This window comes from Molossus molossus, unplaced genomic scaffold, assembly GCF_014108415.1.
Source record: "Molossus molossus isolate mMolMol1 unplaced genomic scaffold, mMolMol1.p scaffold_m16_p_21, whole genome shotgun sequence".
NCBI classification, from domain to species: Eukaryota; Metazoa; Chordata; class Mammalia; order Chiroptera; family Molossidae; genus Molossus; species Molossus molossus.
The window spans coordinates 12,347,812-12,374,694 of record NW_023425357.1 but is presented as its reverse complement, the minus strand read 5'-3'; the positions used below and the strand labels follow the sequence as shown (position 1 = coordinate 12,374,694).

Below are 26,883 nucleotides of genomic sequence, written 5' to 3'. Positions count from 1 at the left end.
TCCCACTCTATGAAAATCAATGGAAAAATATCCTCAAGTTAGGATTTTTTTTAAAAAATGGTTCAGATGGTAAATTTTATGTTATGTATATTTTACCATAATTTTTTAAAACATTTTTCCTTTATTGATTTTAGAGAGAGAGGAAGGGAGAGGGAGAGATAGACACATCGATGAGAGAGGACATCGATTGGTCACCTCCTGAATGCCCCTCACGGGGGATTTGGCCCACAACCTGGGCATATGCCCTGACCAGGAATAGAACCAGCAACCTCTTGATGCATGGGTTGACGCTCAACCACTGAGCCACACCAGCCGGGCTTTACCATATTTTATTTTTACTTTTTAATGTTTTTGAGTTTTAGAGAGAGAATGGAAAGGGAGAGAGAGAGAAACATCAGTGAAAGAGAAACATTGATAGGCTGCCTTCTGCACAACCCCTACTGGGGATCAAGCCCACAACCTGGACTCGTGCCCTGACGGAATGGAACCAGTGGAATTGAACTAGCAAATTCGCAGTACATGAGTCGACACTCAACCACTGAGCCACACTGGTCAGGCTACCACAATTTTTTAAAAGTAAGAATAAAAAGTACATCAATATTCAGTGTGCTTCTCATAAAAAATATGTAAAATATGCAATTTCAGTAACAACAACAACAATAAAAACCATCAATAATAGCAAACATTATTGTCCTATGTGCCGGGCACTGTCCTAAATTCATTACATGGTTGTATTAGTAATCCATTGCTGTGTGAGAAATTATCCCCCCAAACTTAGTGGTTAAAACAACAAATATTTATCACTGACATCGTTTCTGTGGGTCGGCAATCTGGCGATGGGTTAGCTGAGTGGTTCTGGTTCCGGGTGTCTCATGAAGTTACAGTAGGCATGTTGGCCAGACGCAGTGGTCATCTGAAGATCTGACTGAGGCTGGGAGAGCTGCTTCCATGAGGGGTCACTCACATGGTGCTGGCTGTTGGTAGGACGCCTCAGTTCTTCCCCATTTGGTCTCTTCATTCACAGCTTTACTGTTGTTACAGCAGGATGGCTCCCCTCTCTCAAAGTAAACCATTCAAGAGAGATCAAGGCGGATAATTTTTATGGCCTGGTTTTGGAAGTCACAGCAACACTTCTGCCACGTTCTATTGGTTAGATGCAAGTTATCAAGTGCAGCCATGCAAGTGGAGAGGAATTAGGCTCCACCTACTGAAAGGAGTGTCAAAGAACCAGTGGACATATTTATTTTATTTATTTTTATTGATTTTAGAGAGAGGAAGGGAGAGGGAGAGAGATAGAAACATCGATGAGAGAGAACATCAATCGGCCGCCTCCTGCATGCCTCCACTGGGGATTGGTGCCACATGCTGGGCATGTGCCCTGACTAGAATCGAATCAGCAACCTCCTGCTACATGGGTTGACGCTCAATCCACTGAGGTACACCGGCTAGGCCTGTGAACATATTTGAAAACAGCTTCATACACTCATTAAATGCTGACAACAATCTAACAAGGTGGGTACTATCATTCATTCTCATGTCACAGATGAATAAACTGAGGCATTGAAGATCACACAGAAGGGGCAGAGCCAAAACTAAAATCCAGCATTGGCCGGTTTGGCTCAGCGGTTAGAGCATTGGCCTGCGGTCCAGAGAGACCCGGGCTCAGGGTTCAGTTCCTGCTAAGGGCACATACTGCGGTTGCAGTTTGTCCCTGGCCCTGGTTGGGTCGTGCGGGAGGCGGCCATTTGTTGTGTCCTGTTCACGTCGATGTTTCTCTCTCTTTTTCTCTCTTCCTCTCTCTCCCTCTATCTCCCTCCCACTCTATCTGAACAAAAAATGGAAAAATGTCCTTGGGTGAGGATAAACAAACAAACACAAAAAAACAAAACTAAAATCCAGGCAGTCAAACAGGGAAGCATTTTCTTAATCATTAATATCAACTAGTAGGGAAAAAACCAATTTAGAAAAAATATTTAAGGCCCTGGCCGGGAATTTCAATTGGTTAGAGCATTGTCCTCATACGCCAAAGTTACAGGTTCAATTCCTGGTTGAGGAACATACAAGAATCAACCAATGAATGCATAAATAAGTGAACAACAAATTGATGTTTCTCTCTCTCTCTTTCTCCCTCTCTCTCTAAAGATCAATAAATTAAAATTGTTTTAAAATTTTTAAATAACCTTGTTGGTGCAGCTCAGTGGACTGAGCCTTGTCCCATGGACTGAGAGGTCCAGGTTTGATTCCTGGTCAGGGCACATACCCAGGTTCTGGGCTCGATCCCCAGTGTGGGGACATGCAGGAGGTGATTAGTAGATGTTTCTCTCTCTCTTTTAAAAAATACTTAAGAAGAACCGTAGCCGGTTTGGCTCAGCTATTAGAGCATTGGCCAGAGGACCAATGAGTTGCAGATTTGATTCCAGTCAAGGGCACATACCTCGGCTGCAGTTTGTCCCAGGCCCTGGTCCAGGTTGTGCAGGAGGCAACCAGTCTATGTGTCTCTCTCACCTTGATGCTTCTCTCTATCTTCCTCCCTCCCACTCTATCTGAAGATAAATGGAAAAATATCCTGGGGTGAGGAATAAAAAAAAAAAAGGAGCACGGACAGGACTTGATAACTAGCTGGCTGTGGGAAGTGACAGCTTCTAGGATGACGCCCAAGCACAACCTCCAGCGTCCTTGGCATCTGGGAGACCCGGGTCCAAGAATGGCAGGATAGCAAAGAGGTTAAGAACATAAAGTGTGCCCTGGCCGGTTTGGCTCAGCGGTTAGAGCGTCGGCCTGCGGTCCTGAGAGACCCGGGTTCGGTTCCCGCTAAGGGCATGTACCTCGGTTGCAGTTTGTCCCTGGCTCTGGTCAGTCGTGTGGGTGGCAGCCACTCGATGTGTTCCTTCACGTCGATGTTTCTCTCTCTCTCTGTTCCTCTCTCCCCCTCCTACTCTACCTGAACAAAAAATGGAAAAATGTCCTCGGGTGAGGTTGAAAAAAAAAAAAAGAACATAAAGTGTAAGGCCAGGGTCAGACAGAACTGCGATCAATGTGGCTGAAGGCAAACGATTTTGCCCCAATTTCTTCATTTTTAAATAAAGCTGGTAATAGTACCTACGAGGGTGGGATGCCTGCGAGGATGAAAGGAGATGGACATGCAAAAGGACCATTTTCCGGGGGACTGGTACAAAGAAAGAACTCGGTAAATGGTGGTTTTCAAGTAGACTCGTTCGTGAACTTCGCTACTGAAGCCGTGTCTGTACACAGACGTTATCCTACTGAAACGCTGCCCCGCAGCTTTGGGCGGGTGGCTCCGGCGGCCTGGAGGACGAGGGCCTGCGGCCCGGAAGGTGCCCCTGCCCTCGCGCCCACTGCACGGGGGAGAAACCTGAAACTGGAGCCGGGCAGGGTCACAAGACGAGTTACTGGCAGAGTCCAGGTTTTAAGAAGCGGATTTTCTGCAGATAGAGAGGCCTCGGTTCCTCATTTCTCAGGCCTCCTCCCCACGCCCCCGTCCTTGCTCAGAAGCGGCCCGGAGAAGAACTGGGCAGTTTTTCTGAGAAGGAAGCGTGGGGAACTCAAAAAAAAAAAAAAAGGAAGGAAAACCCTCCTCCCCAGCTTCCTGAGCATCTCTGAATGAGGAAGGATTTTTTCCCAGTATGAGGCAGGAGGATGCACTCGCCTTGGTTCTGGCTCAAACCTCTGGTTTGTGGTGCACGTCGGGGTGAGGTCTGAGGGTCACGGGGCAGCGATGGATGTGTTTATTTTGTGCAGGAGGCACCTGGAGAAACAGTCGGCACTCACACGCCCTCAGCCGCACTCCCGCGGGCGGCGGCCCCGCCACGCCCCAAATGGCGGAACCGCGGGACCAGGCGGCAGAGAAGCTCTTCCCAAAATGGAGAGAAGACAGAGAACATCCATCACGAGCTTAGCCCCGCCCCCGCGGGCAGCTAGGGCCAATGAGCGATCCGCAGGGCGGGTGCAAGGCCAGGGGAGGAGGTGGCTGTTGCCCCAGCAACAACCTGGGAGAAAGAAGGCGGGCGAGGCCTTGGAGGGATCGCGGCGCCTCGGATCTCTCGCTGCGGGAAAGGTCCTGAGAGAGGCGCGAGCCGGCCTGGGAAGTCAGCGCCCGCGGAGAGAGGGACAGGTCAGGCCCATGAACTCCAATCCCGGTGCCGCTTTCGCCCGCCCTAACCGTTAGCTGTTCTGAGATAGGAATAGCGCATGCGTACGCTTAGAGGCGGGGCTCTCGAGCTTGTGGGCGGAGCTACTAGCGCCGGGGCGGAGTTTTCCTCACTGAGCGAGAAGTTATTTTTGAGTTAGACGCCAGCTCTTCAGCCCAGCGCTCCCTACTCCCCTCATTTTTTCGGGGCTCTCCTCGAGGCATTTAGGATCATGGTGAAGACCCTAGCCTCAGTGGTTTGAGGAAACTACTTAGAATCCTAGTTTGGAGGGCCTCAGTTTCCTCATCTGTCAAGGGGGAATAATCGTGTTCTTACCTCACAAGGTTGTGATTCTGTTTTTACCCTCTCAGGAGAGCATGGCTGAGGTGCACGTGATCGGGCAGATCGTAGGGGCCACCGGTTTCTCAGAAAGTAGCCTCTTCTGCAAGTGGGGCGTCCACACAGGTATTCCCACCCAACTCCCAGCCTAGAGGTTCCACCCTGCACCTTGACCCCCTGGCCCAGCCCCTGATCCTCATCTTCCATCCACTCTCAGGACCCCTAGCCCTGACTACAGTGTGTCCACGTGTCTCGTGTTCCCTTCTTACCCTTTCCCATCCCATCCCCGGGGGCTCTGGCTCCTACTCTGAACACACAGCCCCTCAGGACCTGAGGCGACATAGGCCAGACCTCACCCACACTCCCAATCCTCAGAACACTGGACAGCCTTAGCCCCATTGTGTGGACTTCTTTCACTGTCGTAGGGGTGCCCTGGGCCTCTCCCCTATCTTACTTCTTTGCTTAACAGTCTCCGTTTATTGAGTTCTTACTGTAAAATGGAAGTCTCCATCCCACATTTACAGAGGAAAGGCCACCTTCCTGAATTCATAATTCTCTGTGAGAAAGTAGGAACCTGGTTCTGGTTCCATCCAAGCCCATCCACATGGCCCAGGAGGGTCGTGCCTCCCCATGTGAGGCAGGATGATGTTGTGGCGTAGTGTAATGGTCAGCGCCGCCGGATCTGGGCTCAGATACTAACTCTCCCACCTATTACATCGGGGGGCCTTTGGACTCAACCTCTCTGAGCCCCAGTTTCTTTGTCTGAAAATGAAGCTAAGAGCTGAGAGACAGCCCAGTGTTGAGGTTAAGAGCACAGACTGCCTGGGTTGAAAACCAGTTGTTTATTAATTGTGTGACATCGGACACTTGTCTTTGCCTCTATTCCCTGTCTGTACAATGGCAATAACAACAATACTTACCTCATGGGGTGGTTGTGTGAACTAAGTGAATCACAACGCACTTAGCAGGGGACCTGGCTTAGTCAGTGTTCAGTAGGCGTTTATTCGGCTCATGGAAAAGTTGTTTGAAAAGCCCTGGGTATGTTGAGCAGCACAGATAAATGCACACGGAACGAGTGTGGCTACTGCCATCATCCTCTCTTCAGGCCCTGGGTCCACTGGTGGGTAGGGTGATGGCTGAGAGTCCCTGGGAAATCGTGGTCCTCCAGCTGAGCACATGAAAAGGCAGGCTCTGGAGTCAAGCTTGGTTTTCAGTCTAGGCACCACCTGCTGTGTGACCCTGGGCAGGTGCTGTCCCCTCTTGGATGGAGCCTCAGTTTCCTCATCTGTAAAGTGGGATATATTGTATGTGAAAAGCCAGACTTAAGGCCTCGTGCTTTCCTTCCCTGGACCAGAGAGAATAAATCATTCGGTGTTTACGATTTCAGGGGACTGCTGGGGAAGGGCGGTTAATCCAGCAGAGAGCCCAGAGGCAGTCAGATAAAGGGCTTGGGCTCTGCAGTCCGACAGAGCTCAGTCTGAGTCCAGCTCCACCATGGGACCTTGGTCTGCTGCGGTCCTGCTGTACCCCACATGGAGAACAGTGCTTGGCGCACAGTAGGGGTTCAATAAATGTTCTCCGAATGAATGGACAAGTGACTTTCCTTCTTAGAATCTGTTTCTTTACTTGTAAGGTGGGGCCTATATTAGCACCCACCTCCCAGGCCCACTTTGCCCAACAAACATTTATTGAGCACCTTCTGTATACTAAGATCTGGGTTTAGGGTCCTGGGGGTCCAGCATTGTGCAATATCCCTGCTCTCCTGGGCTCACAGGAGGGGAGACAGAATAAATAAGCAAATAAGGAAATGAGTGTAATAATTACAGATGGTGGTAGGTACTCAGAAGAAATTAGGTGAAATAATGTGATAGGGCTTAGTTTTGGTTGGGAGGGGGGTCAGGGAGAACCCCTCTGTAAAAGTGGCCCTTGAGCTGATCCCTGAGGGATGAACAAAAGCCAGGCATGGGGACATCCAGGAGCACAGCTTTCTAGGCTGAGGGAACAGCCAGTGCAAAGGTCCTGAGGAAGGAAACAAAAATAGGACCAGCGAGGCTAGAGGTAGTGAGGGATGAGGAGAGTGATAGGAGATGAGTTCAGGAAGAGGGATACAGGCCAGTTACAGGGCTTCGTGGGCTTTGCGGAGAGTCTGTAGCCTGGGGATGGGGTGGGGATTAAGAGCCCTAGAGCGCGGATTAAATGAATTCATCACTGAAGTGCTTAGCACAGCATCTGGCATTTGGTAAGCATTCAGTGCATATTTGCTATTATTATCACCCTCAGTAGGACTGTATTATGATGTGCCTTTCATGGTGTGCTCGTGCTCTCTGTTGAAGGGCACCCTTGGTCCCATCTTAGCCCTTGGACGAGGCCTCTAAGTGCAGGGTGAGAATACTAACAAAATGATACCCAACACGTATCCAGCACTCACTATGTCCCAGGCATAGTGAGTGCCTAATATATCCAGGCCCTGTTCTAAGTGCTTGTGTGTATTAGCTCATTGAGTCCGCTCACAAAATGACAAGGAATGCCTTATTACACCCACTTGACACATGGAGAGACCGAGGCAGGGAAAGGTAACTTGCCCGTGTGCACAGGCAGGAAGAAGTAATGCCAGGATTTGAACCCAGTCATTTGGCTCCAGAGTCCATGCTTTGTAACCCTGTCCCCCAGTGCCAGGGAGAAACAGGATCTTCCAGCCACAGTGGCATCCCCTTCCTGATGGCTGCCTCCCCCCCTTCCCTGCCCCATCTGTGTTCTGGCTCTCATTGCAGGGGCGGCATGGAAGCTCCTGTCAGGCATACGGGAGGGCCAAACACAGGTGGACACCCCCCAGATAGGGGACATGGCCTACTGGTCCCACCCCATTGACCTGCACTTCGCCACCAAAGGCCTCCAAGGTGGGTTCCTGGCCTGGGCCCTGAGCAGGACAGGGTTAGCAGCACCCCACGGGTTGGGACTGGGAACACCAAGTCTTGTCCTTGTTGTCCTGCCCTTTGGGTTCCTTCCCCAGCCAGGCCTTGCCATGCAGAGGCTGAGCGGAGGCCTCCCGTGGCTGGCTCTAGTGTCAGAGGCCAGGGTTGGAAGGGGAGAGGGGAAGGTGGAGACCAGGGAGGAGAGGGGAGGCGGTTTTCAAAGAGAGAAACCGAGAAAGTTCAATCAGAAGGAAGCTGGAGGGGTTATGAGAGAAAGGCAGGCTGGTGGTTGTTCTCAAGCAGGGCTCCCAGGCTGTTCAGAGGAGAAATAAGTATGTGGGGGAAGAAGGGTATCGGAAATCTTTTCTAGTGGAAAACTTGGGTCATTGGAGAGAAGTAGGTTCCAGGAAATAGCCTAGGTAAATATGTTATGTATTTCAACAATTTAAATAGTATTTACTGAGGGCCTTCCCTGGGGCAGGTGATATCAGGGAGATGTCAGTGATTGAAACAGCCCCCAGCCGTGTCCTCACAGGGTTCACCATCCTCTGGGGGAGACAGAGCTATTCCCAGAAAGTGGCAGCCCAGAGTGGGCAGGGATGGGATGGAGAATTCTAGTGGGCTATGGGAGCCAAAAGGAGGCTCCTGACTGCTGGGGAGCTCAGGGTGGGCTTCCTGGAGGAGGGGATGTTGAGTTTTGCTGTGAAGGGCCAGTAGGAGCTAATAAGGCAAAGGGAAGGAAGAGGGATCAAGGCAGAGAGCTGTATGTGGAAGGCTCTAAAGGTAAAGTGAGGCAGGACATTTGCAAGATGGAGGGAAAGCAGGGAGACTGCAGGGGGTGAGGTGGCAGGGGACAGGGGACAGGCCATGCAGGGCCTTGAATTCCAGGCTGCGGAGCTGAGGTCATCCTCCGAAGGCACTGGGGAGCCACAACACATGACTGACAAATCAGAGTTTGCTTCTAACAGACCCTCCTAGCTGCTTGTGGTGATGGATTAGAGGGTGAGGCAGGCAACTGTCCTTTCACTCTTCAGACCCCAGGTCCTCCCTTCACTGGTCCCACCAGGCAGCTCCCACCTCAGGACCTTTTCACAGGCGATTCCCTCTGCTGGGAATGCTCTTCCCTATATGTCCACATGGCCCACTCCCTTCCCTCATTTAAACATTCACTCAGATGTCCCCTTCTTAGTGAAACTTCTCTTGATCATCCCCTTTCTAAAACTGTATCCCACCCCCACCCTACCTAGCTTTGTTTTTCTCCAGAGTAGTTATCACCATCTGACATACCCTATAATTTGCTTATTTACTATGTTCGTTGTCTAGGATGTCAGCTGCACAAGGGCAGGAATTTTGGTCTGCTCTGTTCACCTCTGTGTCCCAGCTTGTAGAACAGGGCCTAGCACAGAGTGGCTCAGACAGGAGAGTAGAAGGGGGCTCGATCTCCAAGGGCTTTGCCTACCAGGTTCAGGAGCTGAACTGTATTCTTAGGACACTGGAAAACCTATGAGAGGAGAAAGATGCTCCCAGATGCCAGGTGGAAGGTGAATTGGAGGGGGCAAGAAAGAAGTCCTTGAGCCCAGAGAGGACAGAGTGGGTCACAGGGCGGGAATGGGGGAGACATCTAGGACAAGGCTCAAGGTGCTCGCTCACCTGGGGAATGGGCAGCCCTGGGAAAGGGACATGGAGGAGGAGGCCACAGAGAGGGAAATCAGCAGAGGCTCGATCCAAAGGGCCTTGAATGTTGAGGTTGGATTTTATCCTGAAGGCACTGGGGAGCCATGGAAGGGTTTTGAGCAGGGGAGAAACATGGATTTAGAAATATCCTTTTGGCTGCTCGTGGGGAGTGGGAGTGCAGAGAGGAGACTAGGGCAGAAACCCAGGGTAGAAAGGACTGAGCCTGGAGCCGCCAGTGGGGATCAAGGAGGTGGGGACTCAGGATGGGGAGATCGAGCTGTGCCCATCCCTCTGTCCCTCCTGTCTTACAGGCTGGCCCCGGCTCCATCTCCAGGTGTGGTCCCAGGATAGCTTCGGCCGCTGCCAGCTTGCAGGCTACGGCTTCTGCCACGTGCCCAGCAGTCCAGGCACCCACCAGCTTGACTGTCCCACCTGGCGGCCCCTGGGCAGCTGGCGGGAGCAGCTGGCACGGGCCTTCGTAGGTGGTGGGCCTCAGCTGCTGCATGGGGATGCCATCTACAGTGGAGCTGACCGCTATCGCCTGCATACAGCCGCTGGTGGCACTGTGCACCTTGACCTGGGCCTGTTGCTGCGCCACTTTGATCGCTATGGCGTGGAATGCTGAGGAACTCTGACTCTGTGGCCCCCATCCACATCTCTGGACACCCATGAGGGGCAGGATGTGCAGCGGTTTGAATTGCAGGCTCTGGAGAGTGCCAGACCTGACCCCAGCCAAGTCATGGAGTGGCTTCTGTCCTGGCCCGCACCTCAAGCTGTCCCTCTGAAGTCCTGTTCACCCATTAGTGAAATGGGGATAGCAAGTGTGTAGGGCAAGGGGTGTGGGGTAGAAGAGGCTCCCTGGCACGTGGAAGTGCTGAATAAAGGAGAGCAGTTCTGATGGGTGTGGGTGCCTCCCTGAATGCCGGCCTGTGCCCCGTTCTCCCACTGACACCCTTCTTTATCAGACCCCCATCTTCTGACTCGCCTCCTATCCTTTGCCTCAAACTCTGACCCCTTCCCACTCTGGGTACCCCCTAATGAACCCTTCCCCTTGGGGGTTTACTTCCTCTGCCCCTCTGCACCAGTCACCCACTCTCTGTTCTGGGTCCCTTCCTCTGATCCACTGTACTCTGTGTCCCCATCCTCTGACTGAGCCTTCCCCCAGGTCTTCATTCTCTTGGTAACCCCCCCAAACCCTGCACAGCCATCAAAGCCACGCGCATCCGGGTCGCCCGCTTTGGTAGCTGTCAGCCGCCAGGAGGCAGCACCCTGTTCGTGGGGCGGGGCCGGGGTGCCCGCCCCCTCCCGGGCGGTTTAGGGGACCCCCCTCGGAGCCCGCCCACGCGAGCTGAGGACGGTGGCCCGGCCCCCCCATGCCCTCCCCTTGGGGGCCGCCCCCGCCCCGCGCGCTTCCTGGGTGGGGCCGGGGCGGCTTCAAAACCCCCCGCCACCCTAGCCGGTCCTTGCCGCCGCCGCCCTTCGCGCCCCGGGCCGTCCCACTCCCTCCTCCCGCCGCGGATCCACCAGACAGCGAGGCCCCCGGCCGGGGGCAGGGGGGACGCCCCTCCGGGGCAGCCCCCCCGGTTCGGAGCCACCCTCGGGGCCGGCCTCGGCCAGGAGCGGAGGAAGGAGCAGCCCGAGGCCCCAGAGTCTGAGACGAGCCGCCGCCGCCGCCCCCGCCGCCGCCGCCGCCGCCGCCACTGTTGGGAGGAGGGGGAGGAGGAGCGGGAGGAGGGACGAGCTGGTTGGGAGAAGAGGAAAAAAGTTTTGAGACTTTTCCGCTGCCGCTGGGAGCCGGAGGCGCGGGGACCGCTTGGCACGACGCTGCTCGGCGAGGAGACAGGACTTGGGGACCCCAGATCGCCTCCCCCCTCACTGCCTCGGACGCTTGCTCCTTCCCTGCCCCCTGCGCGGCGTCCCCCAGCAGCCCCGGTTCCTGACCAGCCCTCAGGAAACGCAAACCCGACTCCCGCGAAGACCTGACCCAGGACCTCGGGCGCACCCCCTGCACGCTCCCCACCCCCAGCCTCTCTCCTGAGCCCCCACGCATCCGAGAACTCTTCCCCTCCAGGATCCGGGAGACGGGATCTCTCAGACCTGTCTCAGCTGCCCTGTTCAAGACCACCCACCTCTGGCACCAGCTCGCTCCCATCTCGGATTTTTCCGTGGGATAACAAGAAGCCACGCACCAGAACCTCCCTTCCTTCTCCTTGAAGACCTAACTCTACCCCCACCCCGCCCCCAGACTCTCCTACCTTTCGTCGGAAGACCCACCCCCCCAGCCCCGGTAGGAGTGGGGCCTCCCTTTTCCCACACCAGCCCGGCTCGCGCTCTCGGCAGTGCCGGGGGGCGCTGCCTCCCCCATGCCGCCCTCCGGGCTGCGGCTGCTGCCGCTGCTGCTGCCGCTGCTGTGGCTACTAGTGCTCACACCCGGCCGGCCGGCCGCCGGACTGTCCACCTGCAAGACCATCGACATGGAGCTGGTGAAGCGGAAGCGCATCGAGGCCATCCGCGGCCAGATTCTGTCCAAGCTGCGGCTCGCCAGCCCCCCGAGCCAGGGGGAGGTGCCGCCCGGCCCGCTGCCGGAGGCCGTGCTGGCCCTTTACAACAGTACCCGCGACCGGGTAGCCGGGGAGAGCGCCCAGCCGGAGCCGGAGCCCGAGGCGGACTACTACGCCAAGGAGGTCACCCGCGTGCTAACGGTGGATAACAGCCACGGTGAGCTCGGAGGCTCAGGGGACCCTGGAGGGGAGCCCTCGGCGGGCGCCGGCGCGCTGGGGTCGGGGAGGAAATTACCGAGGGAGGAAACTGGCTGGAGGAAGAGGACCCCGGGGGGCACCGGGAACATGGGAGAGGGGTCCCGAAGAGGATAGGGCCGAGCTTCCTACCCCCCAGGTATCTTGTCTTGAAAAGGAGGAGATAGAGAGCGAAGCTGACCTCTTCTAGAGGCGACAAGAACATGAGGGGTCGTGGGGAGAGTCCCCCAGAGAGAAGGAAACAATTGGGGGGAGGGGTAGAAGACGACTTTATGCTCCAGGGTGCACCCGAGTGCGGGGGTCGCAGGGGGGGGCTGCAGCGAGGGAGCCCGCTTTGGGAGAAGCGGAGACCCCAGTTTGGGGCCAGGAGAGGCAGTGGGGAAAGCTGACCCGGAGCTCAGGGGTCGTGAGGCGGGAAAATTCAAAGACAGAAAAACTAGGTGACGATTAGCTCCCCAGTGCACTCAATGTAAAGTCCAGCCTCAACATTCAAAGCCCTTGGAGGTGCAAGGACAACGGAGGGCAGACCCGCTTGCAGAGGGCGCGAGGAACACGCGGGGTTGGGGGAGTGCAGAGAGAGGAGCGACGAGGGGTGCGAAGTTCCGGGAAGAAAGGGGCGCGAGGTCGTAGGTAGAGAGGGGGAACTAGCAGGAGAGAAGCTGAGACCCCAGGGGACGCCGGGGATGCGCCGTGAGGTGCTCACAGTATTTCGCAGATGGACGTGCGAGGAGGAAGCCAGCGGAGGAAGCGAGCCCCCGGGAAACCTGCAACGCCGGGTCGTGGGAAGGGGTGTTACAGAGAGAGGGGAGACGAGCGTGGGAAAGGTGGACCTGGAGGGAGGTGGGGAGATAAACGGTGCCCTGCAGGGAGCAGCGAGCCCCCTCCCCACGCCGCGAGGCCCAGTGGGAGAGATGGGTGGGTGCGACTCTGCAGGAACCTGGAGGAGAAACCCCACGTGGGCGCCACGCGCGGGGGGAGGAGCTGCGCGTCCGGAAGAGGGGAGATGGACCCCGCCGAGCTAAAGGCTGAGAGGCTAGACCCCACAGTGTCAGTTCCTCTCCTCGAGGCTGGGGAAACCCCAGCGTCCGGCCGCCTCGCCCGCCCGCCCTCTCTTCCCTTTCCTTCCCTTGCCCCGAGGGGCGGGGATCGCGCGCGGAGCCTGGGGCGAGATGAGGCAGGTCCGGTCCCCGCCCTCGCGGCGGCGGCGCCTCCCGCCCTCTTCACCCCAGTTCCGGGCGGGGCTGCAGTGGGCCCGCCCCGTCGGCGCCCACGCGGGGACCCAAGCGTCCTAAGTGGCCCGGTGACTTGGGGCGGCCCCCCCTGCTCTCACTTTCCCACTTGGGCGGTGGACTTGTGGGTCTCCAGCCCATTCTTTTGCCCAATTGTGGCTCCAGCCAAATAATGCCCATTCCCACCCACATGTCCATCTCACCTCTTCAGTCGCCTCACCTTTGTGGTAGAGATTTCACAGTGATATCTTCAATATTCTCCACCTGGCCCCCAAACCCTGTCTCCGTGTGTGTCTCTCCCATCTCTGTCTTTCCATCTCTCCCGCATCCCCACCAGTCTCCATCTCTCCCCTCTTTCTCCTCCACACCTCCTCCCTACCTCTCCCTGGCTCTGCGGTCTCACCCTCTCTCCTTCCGTGGGTCCCTGCCCTTTCTCTCTCTTCTTCCCTATCTGTCTCCCCACCCTGGCTCTACCCTTCCTCTGGGGTTTGCTGAGTAACCCCTGGGTCAAGATAGTGCTTATTTGCAGGGGGCGAGATTGGCCTGGCTAGAATGGGGAGTAGAGGACTGGGCCCCACAACATTTCTTTCTTTCTTGTTTTTTTATTCCTCACCCGAGGATATTTTCCTATATTATCAGACAGAGTGGGAGGGAGGGAGGGAGAGAGAGAGAGACAGAGAGAAACATTGATGTGATAGAGCCTCATGGACTGGTTGCCTCCCACTCGACCAGACCACGGCCAGGGACAACCGCTAACCGCTGAGCCAAACCAGCCAGGGCACCTCTGACATTTCTGTCTAGTTTTTAGGACACCCCCCCCCCAGGCCTAAAGCAGATAGATGCCCCAGTTCCAGGAGTTCATGGCCTGCGCCCTCAACCTCAACCCCAAACTTTTCCTAGACTAGAAAACACTTCCTAATTTTCTCCCCCCACCCCCAAGCCATTCTTGCCTAAAATGAACTTTGCCTTTTCTAATCAGCGGAGGGAGGGAGCAGTTAATAATACCAATAATGTCTCTGGAACCAGAATGCCCGAGTTCGAATTTCCATTCTGCAGCTTCCTAGCTATGTGACCTCGGGGCAGATTACTTGATCTTGTTATGCTTCAATTTTACCACCTATAGAATGGGTATAATAATAATACAGTAGAACCTCGGTTTTCAACTTAATTCATTCCAGAAAGCTGTTTGAAAACCGAAACAGTTTTTCCCCTTAGAAATAATGTAAATTGAATTAATCTGTTCCAGACCCTCAAATGATTCCGGGTTTTTTTTGTGTTTTTTTTTTATCCTCACCCGAGGACATTTTTTCTATTTTTTGTTCAGATAGAGTGTGGGAGGGAGAGAGAGAGAGAAACATCGACGTGAAAGGGACACGTCGAGTGGTTGCCACCCACACGACCCAACCAGGGCCAGGGACAAACTGCAACCGAGGTACGTGCCCTTAGCGGGAACCGAACCCGGGTCTCTCAGGACCGCAGGCCGACGCTTTAACCGCTGAGCCAAACCAGCCAGGGCAATGATTCTTATATACAGTACATGTCTAATGTACTGTTTAATCTATAAATAAACACTTTAAAAACAAAAAGGACATGAAATGTAGATTGAAATTTAACAAAAAAGAAATGACATGTACAGTAATAAGTGAAAATTTAATAATAATAAGCAGCAACAAAAGCAGAAGAAAAAACCATTAAAATATTTACAGCACAATTTCCTGAGATGTTAAAAGCGGTAAACTGACTCATACTTGTGCATTCTTTCCATTGTTTGTCACCTGAGAGACCTGTGACTGATCACACAGGATCAGCGTGAAAGGGTTGTGGGGTTGAGAAGCGAATTGTTGAAATGGGAGACGTTCGAAAACCAAGGTTTGACTGTATCTTCCTCATGGGTTTGTTGCGAGGTTTAAATGCAAAGTGCTTTGAATAGCGCGTTAACATACACTTTAGAGCGACCACTGTGTGCAGACTCTGTGTGACATGCTTTATCTGCATCATCGCTCTTATTTCACACTCATGCTGCAATCCGTCCTTGTTTTACAGGTGAGAATTTGGCACAGAGGCCAGAGTTACTCAGAGCTTCAGTTAGGACTGTGGGCTGCAAGGCAGGGAGCTTGATGTGGTTGCCATTCTCCAGGAATAGCAGGAAACTGAGGCTCCCAGAGGGGACGTGACTTGCCAAGGTCACGGAGCCCTAAGGCAGCCGGGACAGGGTCTGCTCCAAAAGCCCTTGACCCTACACCGCCGTGTAACTCGCTTTTGAGGCTCCAAGCACTGGGGACCTCTGCGCAAGCAAAGCAGACACCTCGGGTGCCAGCCTGGACTGAGTGGGCACTTTACGGATGATAGGCGAGAAAGGTTTTACAGAGAGGGAAACAAACCCAGAGAGGGCAAGCGCTCGCCCAAGGTCAGGGTCAGACCTCTGCCCAGGGCTGTCAGCTCTGCAGTCCACACGTTTACACCAGGTGTGCATCAGCTCCCTGCCACACCCCTGACATCCTCCTTCTCTTCTCCTTCTGCCTAGAAATCTATAAGACATTCAAGCATAACTTACAGAGCATATACATGTTCTTCAACATGTCGGATCTCCGGGAAGCAGTGCCCGAACCCGAGCTGCTCTCCCAGGCAGAGCTGCGCCTGCAGAGGCACAAGTTGAAAGTGGAGCAGCACGTGGAGCTGTACCAGGTGGGGGCACAGGCCAGGTGGGCCACTGGGCCGCAGGTGCCTGCACGGTCCACACAGGTGGAGCGTGAAAGGTGGAGGAGCACAGACCGTGGAATCACAGGGCTCTTGGGAACCAGACTCCGAGCACCCTAGAACACGAACCACTTAAAAGGCTGGAATCTTAGCCACTGGATTCTAGAACGCAGGACTCGAGAGCTGAAATCTCTAGAACGGTTCAGAGTTCTCAACCTGCTCTGTCCTGTGCGGAAGCCACTAGTCACATATGGCCATTCACGTTGATTACAATTGCGAGCAAAAATGCAAGTCCTCTGTCTCACTGGCCGTATTTCAAGTGGCCGTAGTCACATGTGGTTAGCGGCTATTTTGGACACCACAGATAAAGAACATTGCCATCGCCACAGAGGTCTCTTGGGTAGCTCTGTTCTAGAAAAGTCGGAGTCTTCAGGAAGATTGGGACCTCTGGAAGAGCAGGGGTCTCTAGAAGGTCAAGTGGCCTAGAATCCATGTCATAGGGAACTTGAGATTCTACAGTAGATGGTAGACTCTTACAAAAGGGAAACTGGTCTGATGTTAACTTCTTGGCATCTAGAGAACCCGGCTTCACGCTACCAGCCCTGGAGTGTTCTGTCCAGCCCCAGGCGATCACTCCACATGATATCAGATGTCTGCGGCTTCTAGGTTTGTGGCATGCCAGAGTCCTGGACTTGTGGAGCATTTGTCTCTTAGAACCTTGGAGGCTCATTGACCGTGTAATTCTTGGAATGCTGTCAAACCCTGGAGTTATACAATGACATCTAACATAAGCCCCCAGAAAGTTATAGTCTCAGAATTCAGGGTGTCAAATGTGCAGAATTGTATGCTGAGTGAAGCCCGAGATGTCTGCAGGAAAATCTGAGCACTGGGTTGTCCGGGCTCAAAGGGGCCTGGCATTTCGCCAGCAAGGAAACTGAGGCCTAGAGAGAGAAAAGCACGTCCACGGCCCCAGAGGGGGTCAGGGGCCCGGGCTGAGCAGTTCAGGTGCCTTGACCCCCAGCCTGGGGCTCGCTGTGGCACAGGAGGTTCCTGCGGGGCCCCACAGCGTGGGTGTCTGGGAGGGGACTGTCTGAAGGCCCATTTAGGGGAGCAGATGGAGTGGGGGTACAGGCCGTGGATGTGGAGTCTCATGGCAGCATCTGCCCACCATCTCTCTCCTCCCATTCATCATCCCCTAGACGTACAGCAACAACTCCTGGCGCTACCTCAGCAACCAGCTGCTGGCCCCCAGCGACACGCCCGAGTGGCTGTCCTTTGAGGTCACTGGAGTCGTGCGGCAGTGGCTGAGCCACAGAGGTGAGGACCACTTGTCTGCCCCACCCTATTTTGCAATGGGGTCAACCCCATTGTTTGTCCTGGGACTGCCCTGCCTAGCACCCCCACACTATATTGGTGCCAAAGGGCTGAGACCTGGCCTTCCTCCCAGACACTCAAACCTGGGTGATTAATGGATTGATCTATTTCCTGAGCACTGGCCTTGTGCTGGGTGATTCTGGGGACACAGCAGTGACAAAAACAACCCTTTCCTTGCCCTCCCAGAGCTCGTGGTCCATTGCTGGGGTGGGGGAAGGGGATGAAAGACCTGTAAACTGGGTAGTAATGACCCAGAGTGGGCAGGCCTGGAATGGGGAGCCCGGAGGCGGTGGCTGCCCAGCCTGGGATCAAGGAGGGCTTCCTGGAGGAGGGAGGGGACATCAGAGTCGATGTCTGAGGGGTGAGTGGAACCAGCCCCGGAAAGGAGGAGGGGCAAGACTGTTGGAGGCGGAGGGACAGGCTATGCAAAGGCTCTTACTCCAGGGACAGCCTGATGCATCGTCTGTCTGGAAGAGGGTGGTGTCTGTCCTGTCCCAGCTGAGTCCACAGCGCCCACATGTCCCTTCCTGGTCTCCCTCCTGTCCATGCCTCCATTCAGTAAATGCCAGTAGGTCCCTGCTGTGTGCCTGGGCCTGTGCCGGTGAGGCAGGGGAGACCGTGGTAACCAAGGCGACTTCTAGGTCCTGTCCTCACGGGGCCCACTGTTACTTCTAGACGCCTAGGAAGTCTTGTCAAAGCCCTAGTGAGGACCAGAATGATCAGGGCCAGGATGGGGGAGCCCAGAGCAGACACCCCAACCCATCTGGAGGAGGTGCTCTGGGAAGGCTTCCTGAGGGTAAGGGTGATGGTGTTGAGTCTCACGGGACAGGTGGCGGCTTGGCCGGATGGGAAGATGGGGCTTAGGGAGCAGGTGGGCGCTGGGAGGAGGGTCTGGGCTGCTGGACAAAGGCCCGTCTTGGTCACTGTTGAGCCCAGAGCACCCAGGACAGGGTCCAGCACATAGTAGGAGCTCAGAAAATCCACTCATGCATTCAAGAAGCCTGTCTCCCACAGCTGCCCTGGGGCAAGCGGCCCGAGTGGGGTGCATCCCAGCCCTGACCTTTCCCACTTTGGCAAGCTGGCTCCTCTCTGCGCCTGGGCGTCCTCTGCCGGGTCGAGTGGCGTTGGTGGGAATGGAGGACTCAGTGCCCACAGACTGTTCAGAGCAGGCCTGGCACCCAGTGTGCCCTCCTGCTCACCGTAGATGTTTGTTTTCATGAGCGCGGGCCAGGCCCTGCAGGGAACAAGAAAACAAGGATCCCTGCCCCCATGCATCCTGCTCTCCACCGAGAGAACAATGAGGGAAATAAATAGCCAAATACAAAGGACCCAGAGGGTCAGTGCTATGGAGAAAGTAGTGATGTTACCGGGGGCGTGGGGCCTGCGTCCTGCAGGGCCTCTTGGAGGAGGTGATGCTTGAGCTGAGACCTGAGGGCGCAGGAGGCGGCAAGGCAAAGAAGGGCGGCGCGGCGGGGGGCAGCGGTTTGCTCCTCCTCCTTCTCCCCCAGGCCGGTGAGCAGCACCCTCACACTGGCTCCCCTCTCCTCTCCCCACAGGTGAAATCGAGGGCTTTCGCCTCAGCGCCCACTGCTCCTGTGACAGCAAAGATAACACACTCCATGTGGAAATCAACGGTGAGGCCCACCCCTCTGTTCTGGTGCCGCATGTGTGTGTGTGTGTGTGTGTGTGTGTGTGTGTGTGTGTGTTCCTCCCCCTGCCCATCCCTCCATTCACCATCTCAGAGTGTGTGTTTGTCTTCTCTTCCACCTGACCCCCCGACTCCCAAACTGAAACAGGAATCAGTGTTGGCCGCCGGGGTGACCTGGCCACCATTCACGGCATAAACCGGCCCTTCCTGCTTCTCATGGCCACCCCGCTGGAGAGAGCCCAGCACCTGCACAGCCCCCGGAACCGCCGGGCCCTGGACACCAACTACTGCTTCAGGTGAAGACCGAGGCGCTCCGGGCTGGGGGCATGGCCAGATGCCGGAGGGTGGGCGCCTGGCTGGTACTACACTTGGGCTGGCGTCTCCTTCAGCCTGGAAAGCTCAGGGGTTGAGGTTTGGGTCCTAGAATCAGGGGTGTGTGACCTGGGAGTCCCAGAATGTTGAGATCAGGGTGTTTTCTTGCTGGTGTGTAGGAATCAGGCTACTAGAATGTCGAACACTGAGAATGTGGGGGATTCAGTGTTGGAAGGTCTTCGATGTTATTGACAGGTTGGGGTCCTAGAGTGCTGGGGTTCTCGGATGCCAGAGTCCCGTGTTAATTATTGAAATCTGACGGGGTTGGACTCAAGAAGTGTCGATTCTAGAATTTGGGAATTCAGAATTTAGAAGGTTGCCCTTGTTAGATTCCTATACCTTGGACGGATTGGAGTCTCCAATGTTGGCAGATTGCAGGCCTCGAATCTTGGGCTCAGGGTGATCGAATCCTGTGTTAAAATACAGTGAAACCTCGGTTCTCGAACTCAGTTCATTCAGGAAGGCTATTTGAAAACCAAAGCAGTTTTTCCCATTAGAAATAATGTAAATTGAATTAATCTGTTTCAAACACTCAAATGATTCCCTGTTTTAACCTTTCTTATATACAGTACATGTCTAATGTACTGTTTAATCTATAAATAAACACTTTAAAAACAAAAAGGACATGAAATGTAAATGAAAATTTAACCACAAGGAAATGAAATGTACAGTAATAAATGAAAATTGAGTAATAATAATAGTAATAAGCAGCAACAGAAGCACAAAACACAAAAATATTTACAGCACAATTTCCTGAGATGTTAACAGCGGTAAACTGACTCATACTTGCGCATTCTTTCCTTGGTTTGTCGCATGAGAGACGCGTGGTTGATCACCCCGTTATCAGCGTGAAAGGGTTGTCAGGTCGAGAAGCAAATTGTTGAAATGGGAGCCGTTCGAAAACCGAGGTTTGATGCGTTCACAAATGAAGCGGGAGAAAGCCAGGTTATTGGTGTTTTAGAGTGTTGGGCTCTGTTGGAATGTTGCGTTCTTGGAAGGCTGGGGTGTTAGAAAGTGGCAGGTTGGCCCTCGAGTGATGGGCTCAGAACTGTGGAATGTTGGAATGCCGTATTGAAATATTGGAATTCAAGAATGCCAAGATCCTCGAGAGTTAGAATGTGGGACTCCTAGAAAGTTGGAAATGCTGTAGGCGTGTGGGAGTCTTGGGATGCTGGCGTATTGCAATCCAATGAAGTTGAAAAGTTGGATTTTTAGCATGTTAAAATTCAGAGTTAGGATGTGGCAAATTTAGAATGATAATCTGACCCTGTTCCTCCCCTGCTTAATATTGTAATGGTGCCTCTGGGCTTTGTCCCATGTTAGCCCCAGCTGGAAAGTCAGCTCTTTTCCCAAGTCCCTTCCAGATCCTACCCTCAGCCCAGCAACTCTGTGAATGAATGAACAGATTAAGGTCTTGAGTGCCAACATTATAAAGAGAGGCAGCCAGCCATGTGAGCCTCTGTTGAGAGGAATACAGTATCACCTGGGAAGTCTTGCGGTGGTGGTGGTGGTGGGGATTGGACCTGAAGCTGACCAAGTTGGTAGATCCAACTACCTATTTTCCAGAAATATTGGGATAGTGGAACGTGTTAAACACCACCACAGGTGTGCAATCAGCAACATCTAGACTGGAAAACCTGACTCAGTTTCTTTAACAAATACCATGCAGAGGCAGGAAAGACAGATGGTTTTTAGGTTTTATTATTTATTTACTTATTAAAAAAATTTTTTTTCTTTATTGATATATTAGAGAGACAGAGGAAGGGAGAGGGAGAGAGAGATGGAAACATCAATGAAAGAGAACATGGATTGGCTGCCTCCTGCATGCCCCCCACTGGGGATCAGTGCATGGGTCAACACTCAACTACTGAGCCACACCAGCCGGGCGGTTCTGTAGGTTTTAAAGAGAATCTCAAGAAATACATCAACTAACTGCAATGTGTAGACCTTATTTGGATCTCTGTACAGACTCAAAAAAGGAAAGATGTTTATGAGACAGTTGGGGCAATGTGAACTCTAGATATTTGATGATATCAAGAAATTCTTGTTAATTTTTCTGATGTGGTATTGTGGTTATGTTTTTAAATAGTCCTGAATTTCTTGGAGATGCATATGGAAATATTTATGGGTGAAAAGATACGGGGAGAGGAAGTGGGTAGGGGTAGAGATACGTGAGGTTGGCCGTGGCTTGCTGAGTGTTGACGCGGGGTGATGGAGACATGAGGGATCAGTGGAATATTCTCTGCTTTTGTGTATGTTTGAGGTTCAAATACCATCTTGTTCTTAGCTCAAACAACATCTCTATTGGGAAGCTTCCGTAACCCCTGCCTCAGCATCCACGGTGGCCCCTCAGCCTGCCCTGTGGGTTTCTTTTACCCATCAGGCCCTGTCGGGTCCTGAGGGACTAAATGGGAGAGAGCTGGGCAAGGGCCCGCAGGCCCCTGGGAGTAAGTGCCTCAGGGTCACTTGGAGGGCTTGTGAAACCTGGCCCGCTCTTCTGGGCGCCCACCACTATTTTTGGTTCAGGAGGTCTGGGTTCAGGTGAGGTCCAATAATTTGCATTCCCCACAAGTTCCCGGGTGATGCTGCTGCTGATCCTAGGACCCCACATGGAGAAGGGCTGAGTTGGATAATAGAATCACAGACTGTCCAAATCTTAGCACCTCAGAACCCCAGCGAGAATTGGACCACACATGCAAAGATGATCCTGGACAGTGGCTCTTCCACTTTTGTGAGTTCAGGACTCCCAAAGCCAGTAACCTTCCCGCTCCCGAAGTATGTGCGTACGGCTTGGGGGGGCTCAGGACCCTCCCGGAGCCCATACAAGACGTCCTGATATCTCCTTGGCCCTTGGGTTATCAACACCTTGTTTGATCCAACGTCTCCTCCATCTTCGATGGGGAAACTGAGCCCTAACCAGACTGTACAGGGACTGGCAGGGCTCAGAGCTCTCATTCCCTGACTCCCTTCTGAGGACTCTGTGGCTCGCAAGAAGGTCTTGCCCTAGGGGATCCCGTGTCATCGCCTCTTTCTCCTCTGCTTGAGCTGACACGGCTGTTGTGGGCAGATGAGGCCACAAGGTCTGGGGTGGCACAGAGTCAGCTGTGACTGGCCTCAGACCCCACCCTTACACACTATGTGAGCAGTCAACGTCCTTCTCCTGTGGGGCTCAGTTTCTCATCCTTCAAATGGGAATAATAATAATAAAACCATGCCTTGCAGGGTTTTGAAATTAATTGATGAATTCTCTTTAGATTACTATTCGTGTAGGTAAATACATGCACATGGACCAAACATAGAAAGGATTTCAGAGGCCCTCCAGCTCTGACCCCCTACCTGTCTCTGAAAAGGCAGCTACTTTTATTATATTTGTGTCTCCTTCCAAAGAGTATCTGCATGAGACACTTATACATATCCATATATGTTTTTATTTTGTCCAAATGGTAGAGTCTTATTTTGGGAGTTGTGAAGGAGCTGCATTCTCTTTCAATTTCTTTTTAAATTTTTTCTTTCTTTATTGATTTTTAGAGAGAGAGGAAGGGAGAGGGAGAGAGATAGAAACATCGATGAGAGAGAATATCGATTGGCCACCTCCTGCATGCCCCCCACTGGGGATTTGACCCACAACCTGGGCCTGTGCCCTGACTGGGAATCGAACTGGCGACCTCTTGGTGCATGGGTCGATGCTCAACCACTGAGCCACACTGGCTGGGCATTTTCTTTCAGTTTCTTTGCTGATTCTAAAAGTAACACATATCCACTGTTGAGAATTTGGAAAGGACAGAAGGATAGCACCCATCATACTACATATAAATGTCATAGTAATATAAAGTATATTACCCATCATACCATATACAAAAAGTCACTGTCAACATTTTAATATATTTCCTTCCAGTTGTTTTATGCCAAACAGAATTTGGATTATACCATACCTGGAACTTTGCATAGCGTTTCTTTCACATGCTATGAACATGGAATATAAAGCATTCTTGGCTGCCCCCGAGTCAAGCTTTTTAGCCAAGCTCCCTGCCCATCTCAGCCATGGCCCCAGGGGGCTGCACATTTAATTCCCAGGTCCTTTCAGACAAGCAGAAGCCTGGGCCCCAGCTTGGGAGGACTGGCCTTTGGATCTGAACATGGGACAGAGACCATGAATCCAGAAAGAGCATCTTATACTCCACTCTTCTCCAATGTGCTTTTTAAAAACCTAACACATTGAGCAATTAATTTATACCTCCAGTATTTGCATAGTACCAGCTGTATGCCAGGCACTGTTGTAGGGGACAAAACAGACCAAAAGTTCTGTCCTCAGAGGAAGGCAGATAAAGAAAATCAATCTCTAATAAATAAAGAGCAAGTGGCTATAAGTTCTTTTTTTTTTTAATCCTCACCCGAGGACATTTTTCAATTTTTTTGTTCAGATAGAGTGGGGAAGGAGAGAGAGAGAGAGAGAAACATTGATGTGAAAAGGACACATCGAGTGGTTGCCACCTGCATGACCCATCCAGGGCCAGGGACAAACTGCAACCGAGGTACGTGCCCTTAGCGGGAACCGAACCCGGGCCTCCCTGAACCGCAGGCCGACGCTCTACTGCTGAGCCAAACCGGCCGGGGCTTGTGGCTATAAGGTCTAAGAGGGAAAATAAATCAGAGAAAAGGCACAGGAAAAAAAAGAGATATTAGAGAGTATTTTTTCTGATCTGATTTTCATGATGAAAAACTTCAGATGTATATAAAAGTATAGTGTAATTAATGACTCTCATCCAGCTTCCACAGATTTAAAGATTTTTGTCCCACTTCAAGTACAGACATTTTTATGTTTTCTTGCATACCTGTAATGCTGTTGTTACACTGAATGGAATTGTCATTTGGATTGGTATTTTGGATAGGGTGGTCCAGGAAGGACACACTGAAGAGATGACATTCATTTGTTTAACTATGTACCGAGCACCTACTGCATGCCAGACAGTGTTCTAGGATTGAGGCTCCCTGAGTGAAGGACATCTGATTATACCTTTAAAGGAAGTGAAGAAAAAAGCCAGAGCAGATATCTGTGGGAATAGAAAGCCAGGCAGAGGCAACCGAAAGTGCAAAGGCCCTGGGGTGGGACTGCTTGAGGGAGAGTGAGGACACTAGTGTGGCTGGAGCAGAGTGAGAATGGAGAGGGAGTTGAGATTAGCCGGACTCAGTAGTGCCTTGTGGTTTGTGGTGAGCACTTCTGGCATTTGTCCCTAGGGAGACACAGCCATGTTGAGACCAGAGGAGCGACACCACAGTCTCTAGCATGTGGCCCCAGAGGGCAGGATTTCTGTCTCTTTTGTTTGTACTCAGTCCCCTGTAGATCCCAGCCCAGCACACACTAGGTCCATAAACATCCATAACACACAGAACATCAGTCCACATGGAGCTACACTGTTTTTATCTTCCAGTGGGTGGATGTGCCATGATTTACTTAGCTGTCCCCTGTGGATGGTCACCTGGCTTATTCCAGGCTGGCTTCGAGCATTGCATGAGACACTGTTTATGGCGATGCTCCTTGCACAGTGTTTGGCTAGAGGAAGTGCTTTATCAGTGTTGGCGGTTATCAGTACTGCGAGCCCGAGATGGAGCGGTGCTGGGGCAGGGTGAGCGCCCTCCCCCACACGCCCGTCCAGGGGAGGAGGGGCACGGCCGGCCCTTTCGGGCCCCTTGCCCTCCTGACCTGGGTTCCTCACCCGCGCCCGCAGCTCCACGGAGAAAAACTGCTGCGTGCGGCAGCTCTACATCGACTTCCGCAAGGACCTGGGCTGGAAATGGATCCACGAGCCCAAGGGCTACCACGCCAACTTCTGCCTGGGGCCCTGCCCCTACATTTGGAGCCTGGACACTCAGTACAGCAAGGTGCGCCTGGCCCGCGGGCCGGAGGTGGCGGGGACCCCGGGAAGGGAGGGGATGAAGTGAGGAGAGGAGGAGAAACAGACGGGGAGGCAGGAGGAGGGGTGACCAAGAGATGGGACGGAAGCCAGAGCCCCGTCTGCGCAGCTAGAGACGGGGAGAGAGGGGGTATCCGCGGGACCCGAGTTACTTGGAGGGGGAGAGGCGAGGCCATGGAAAGAGAAAGAACCCGAGAGACCAACAGAACGAGCGAGAGAAAGGCGGGGGGCACAGGCTGATACAGACGGGAAGATGGGAGGAGAAAGGGAGGTTGAGGTACAGCCTGGAGACGCAGAGACTGAGGTGAGCAGTGGGGAGAGGGCAGCGGCTGGCGGGGTGCAGGCGCTCTCCCCCGACCCCGGCCCTGATCGCCGCCCCCGCAGGTCCTGGCCCTGTACAACCAGCACAACCCGGGCGCGTCGGCGGCGCCGTGCTGCGTGCCGCAGGCGCTGGAGCCGCTGCCCATCGTGTACTACGTGGGCCGCAAGCCGAAGGTGGAGCAGCTGTCCAACATGATCGTGCGCTCCTGCAAGTGCAGCTGAGGCCCCGCCCGCAGGCCCGCCCCGCTGGCCCGCGCCTCGGACCCGGCCCGGCCCGCGCCGGGCTGTATTTAAGGACACCGGCCCCCAAGCCCGTCTCGGGGGCCCATTAAAGGTGGAGAGAGGACTGGGGTCTGTGTGTCATTGGGCGCCTGACAGGGTCTCTGTACCGACGTTCCCGGACTCCCGCTCCGTCTGCCACCTCCTCTGTCTCCACCATTCATTTGCTCCTCCTCAGACACCTAACCAAGCACGTCTTATGTTCCATGTACTCCTGGTCAACATTAGATTTATTTATTGAGCACTTTGGGCCTTGTTCTCAGTGCCTATGTTAATTAACTCATTCAATCACCATAACAACGCTCTTAGACTGTGGGCTCTAATAACACCCCCTTTAAAGGTGAGGAAATTGAAGCCCAGAGAGGTTAAGAGAATAGTTCCTGACTGCCAGGAACCGACGCACATGGTAAGTGGCATGAAGGCAGGAAAACAGGACAGAGAGAGAGATGGAGGAGGGAGGGCTTCTCGGAGGAGGTGGCATTTAGGACTTGAAGGCAGCTTGGGGAAGGATGAGGAAGAATGTTCTTGGTAGAAGGACCGATGAAAAGGCCTGGAAGTGAGGATGAACTTGGGGTGAGGGAGGGAGGAACCGAGGCCAGTGTGGTTGGAAGGGAGGGGACGGGTGTTGGGCGCTGAGTCAGATGGTAACACTCACAGACCAGAGAGTAATAACAATCCTCCATGCCAGGTATACATCCACCAGCTCCCTGCATTCTCCCCACAGCAAGCAGAGCAGGGTTTGCAAACCACGGCCTGCAGGCAAATTCTGATCTGCTGCCTGTTTCTGTAAATAAAGTTTTATTGGAGCACAGCCATGAATTGGATCGTCTCTGGCTGTTTTAGTGCCACAAGGGCAAAGTCTAGAAGAGACTATGCAAAGTAAAAAGTATTAGCTATGTAGCCCTTTATGGAAAAATCTTGCCAACTCCTGCTATAGAGACCACTTTACAGATGGGAACACTGAGACACGGAGAAGTTACTTGTTAGCTAACAAGCAGCAGAGCTGGGACTCGAACCAGGCAGCAGGAATTGGGGTCTCTGCACTGGTACTGCTTCCCAGACCACATCAGCCCCGTGGGATGTGGAAACCTGTGAGGACTTGTACCTGGGGAGGATGGGAGCCGTGACCGGACTCTGTATAGAGAGGGGTGTGATTTTACTTAGGTGCTCAGACAGCCCTCTGGGTGACGGGCGAGTAGACTGAAAGGGGGTGCAGGTGACT

At 53.4% G+C, this 26,883-nt stretch overlaps 2 protein-coding genes and 1 long non-coding RNA gene across 3 annotated transcripts; 2 read left to right on the top strand and 1 right to left on the bottom strand.

The window, feature by feature from the left end:
* Positions 1-1,405: 1,405 nt before the first annotated feature.
* On the bottom strand, positions 1,406-13,448 carry LOC118638488. Its single transcript, XR_004961097.1, has 3 exons — positions 13,279-13,448; positions 5,408-5,772; positions 1,406-1,451 (listed from the first exon to the last, which is right to left on the bottom strand). It is a non-coding gene; the product is annotated as an uncharacterized LOC118638488 (long non-coding RNA).
* On the top strand, positions 3,966-9,967 carry B9D2 (B9 domain containing 2). The gene is made up of 4 exons (XM_036274426.1): positions 3,966-4,132; positions 4,520-4,613; positions 7,259-7,384; positions 9,385-9,967. Exons 2-4 carry the CDS (start codon positions 4,526-4,528, stop codon positions 9,696-9,698), a joined length of 528 nt encoding a protein of 175 aa, XP_036130319.1. The 5' UTR covers positions 3,966-4,132; positions 4,520-4,525; the 3' UTR covers positions 9,699-9,967.
* On the top strand, positions 10,755-25,731 carry TGFB1 (transforming growth factor beta 1). Its single transcript, XM_036274424.1, has 7 exons — positions 10,755-11,791; positions 15,583-15,743; positions 16,955-17,072; positions 18,686-18,763; positions 18,926-19,073; positions 24,876-25,029; positions 25,446-25,731. The coding sequence occupies exons 1-7, from the start codon at positions 11,437-11,439 to the stop codon at positions 25,602-25,604; spliced, it is 1,173 nt and encodes a 390-aa protein (XP_036130317.1). The 5' UTR covers positions 10,755-11,436; the 3' UTR covers positions 25,605-25,731.
* The last annotated feature ends 1,152 nt before the right edge of the window (positions 25,732-26,883 follow it).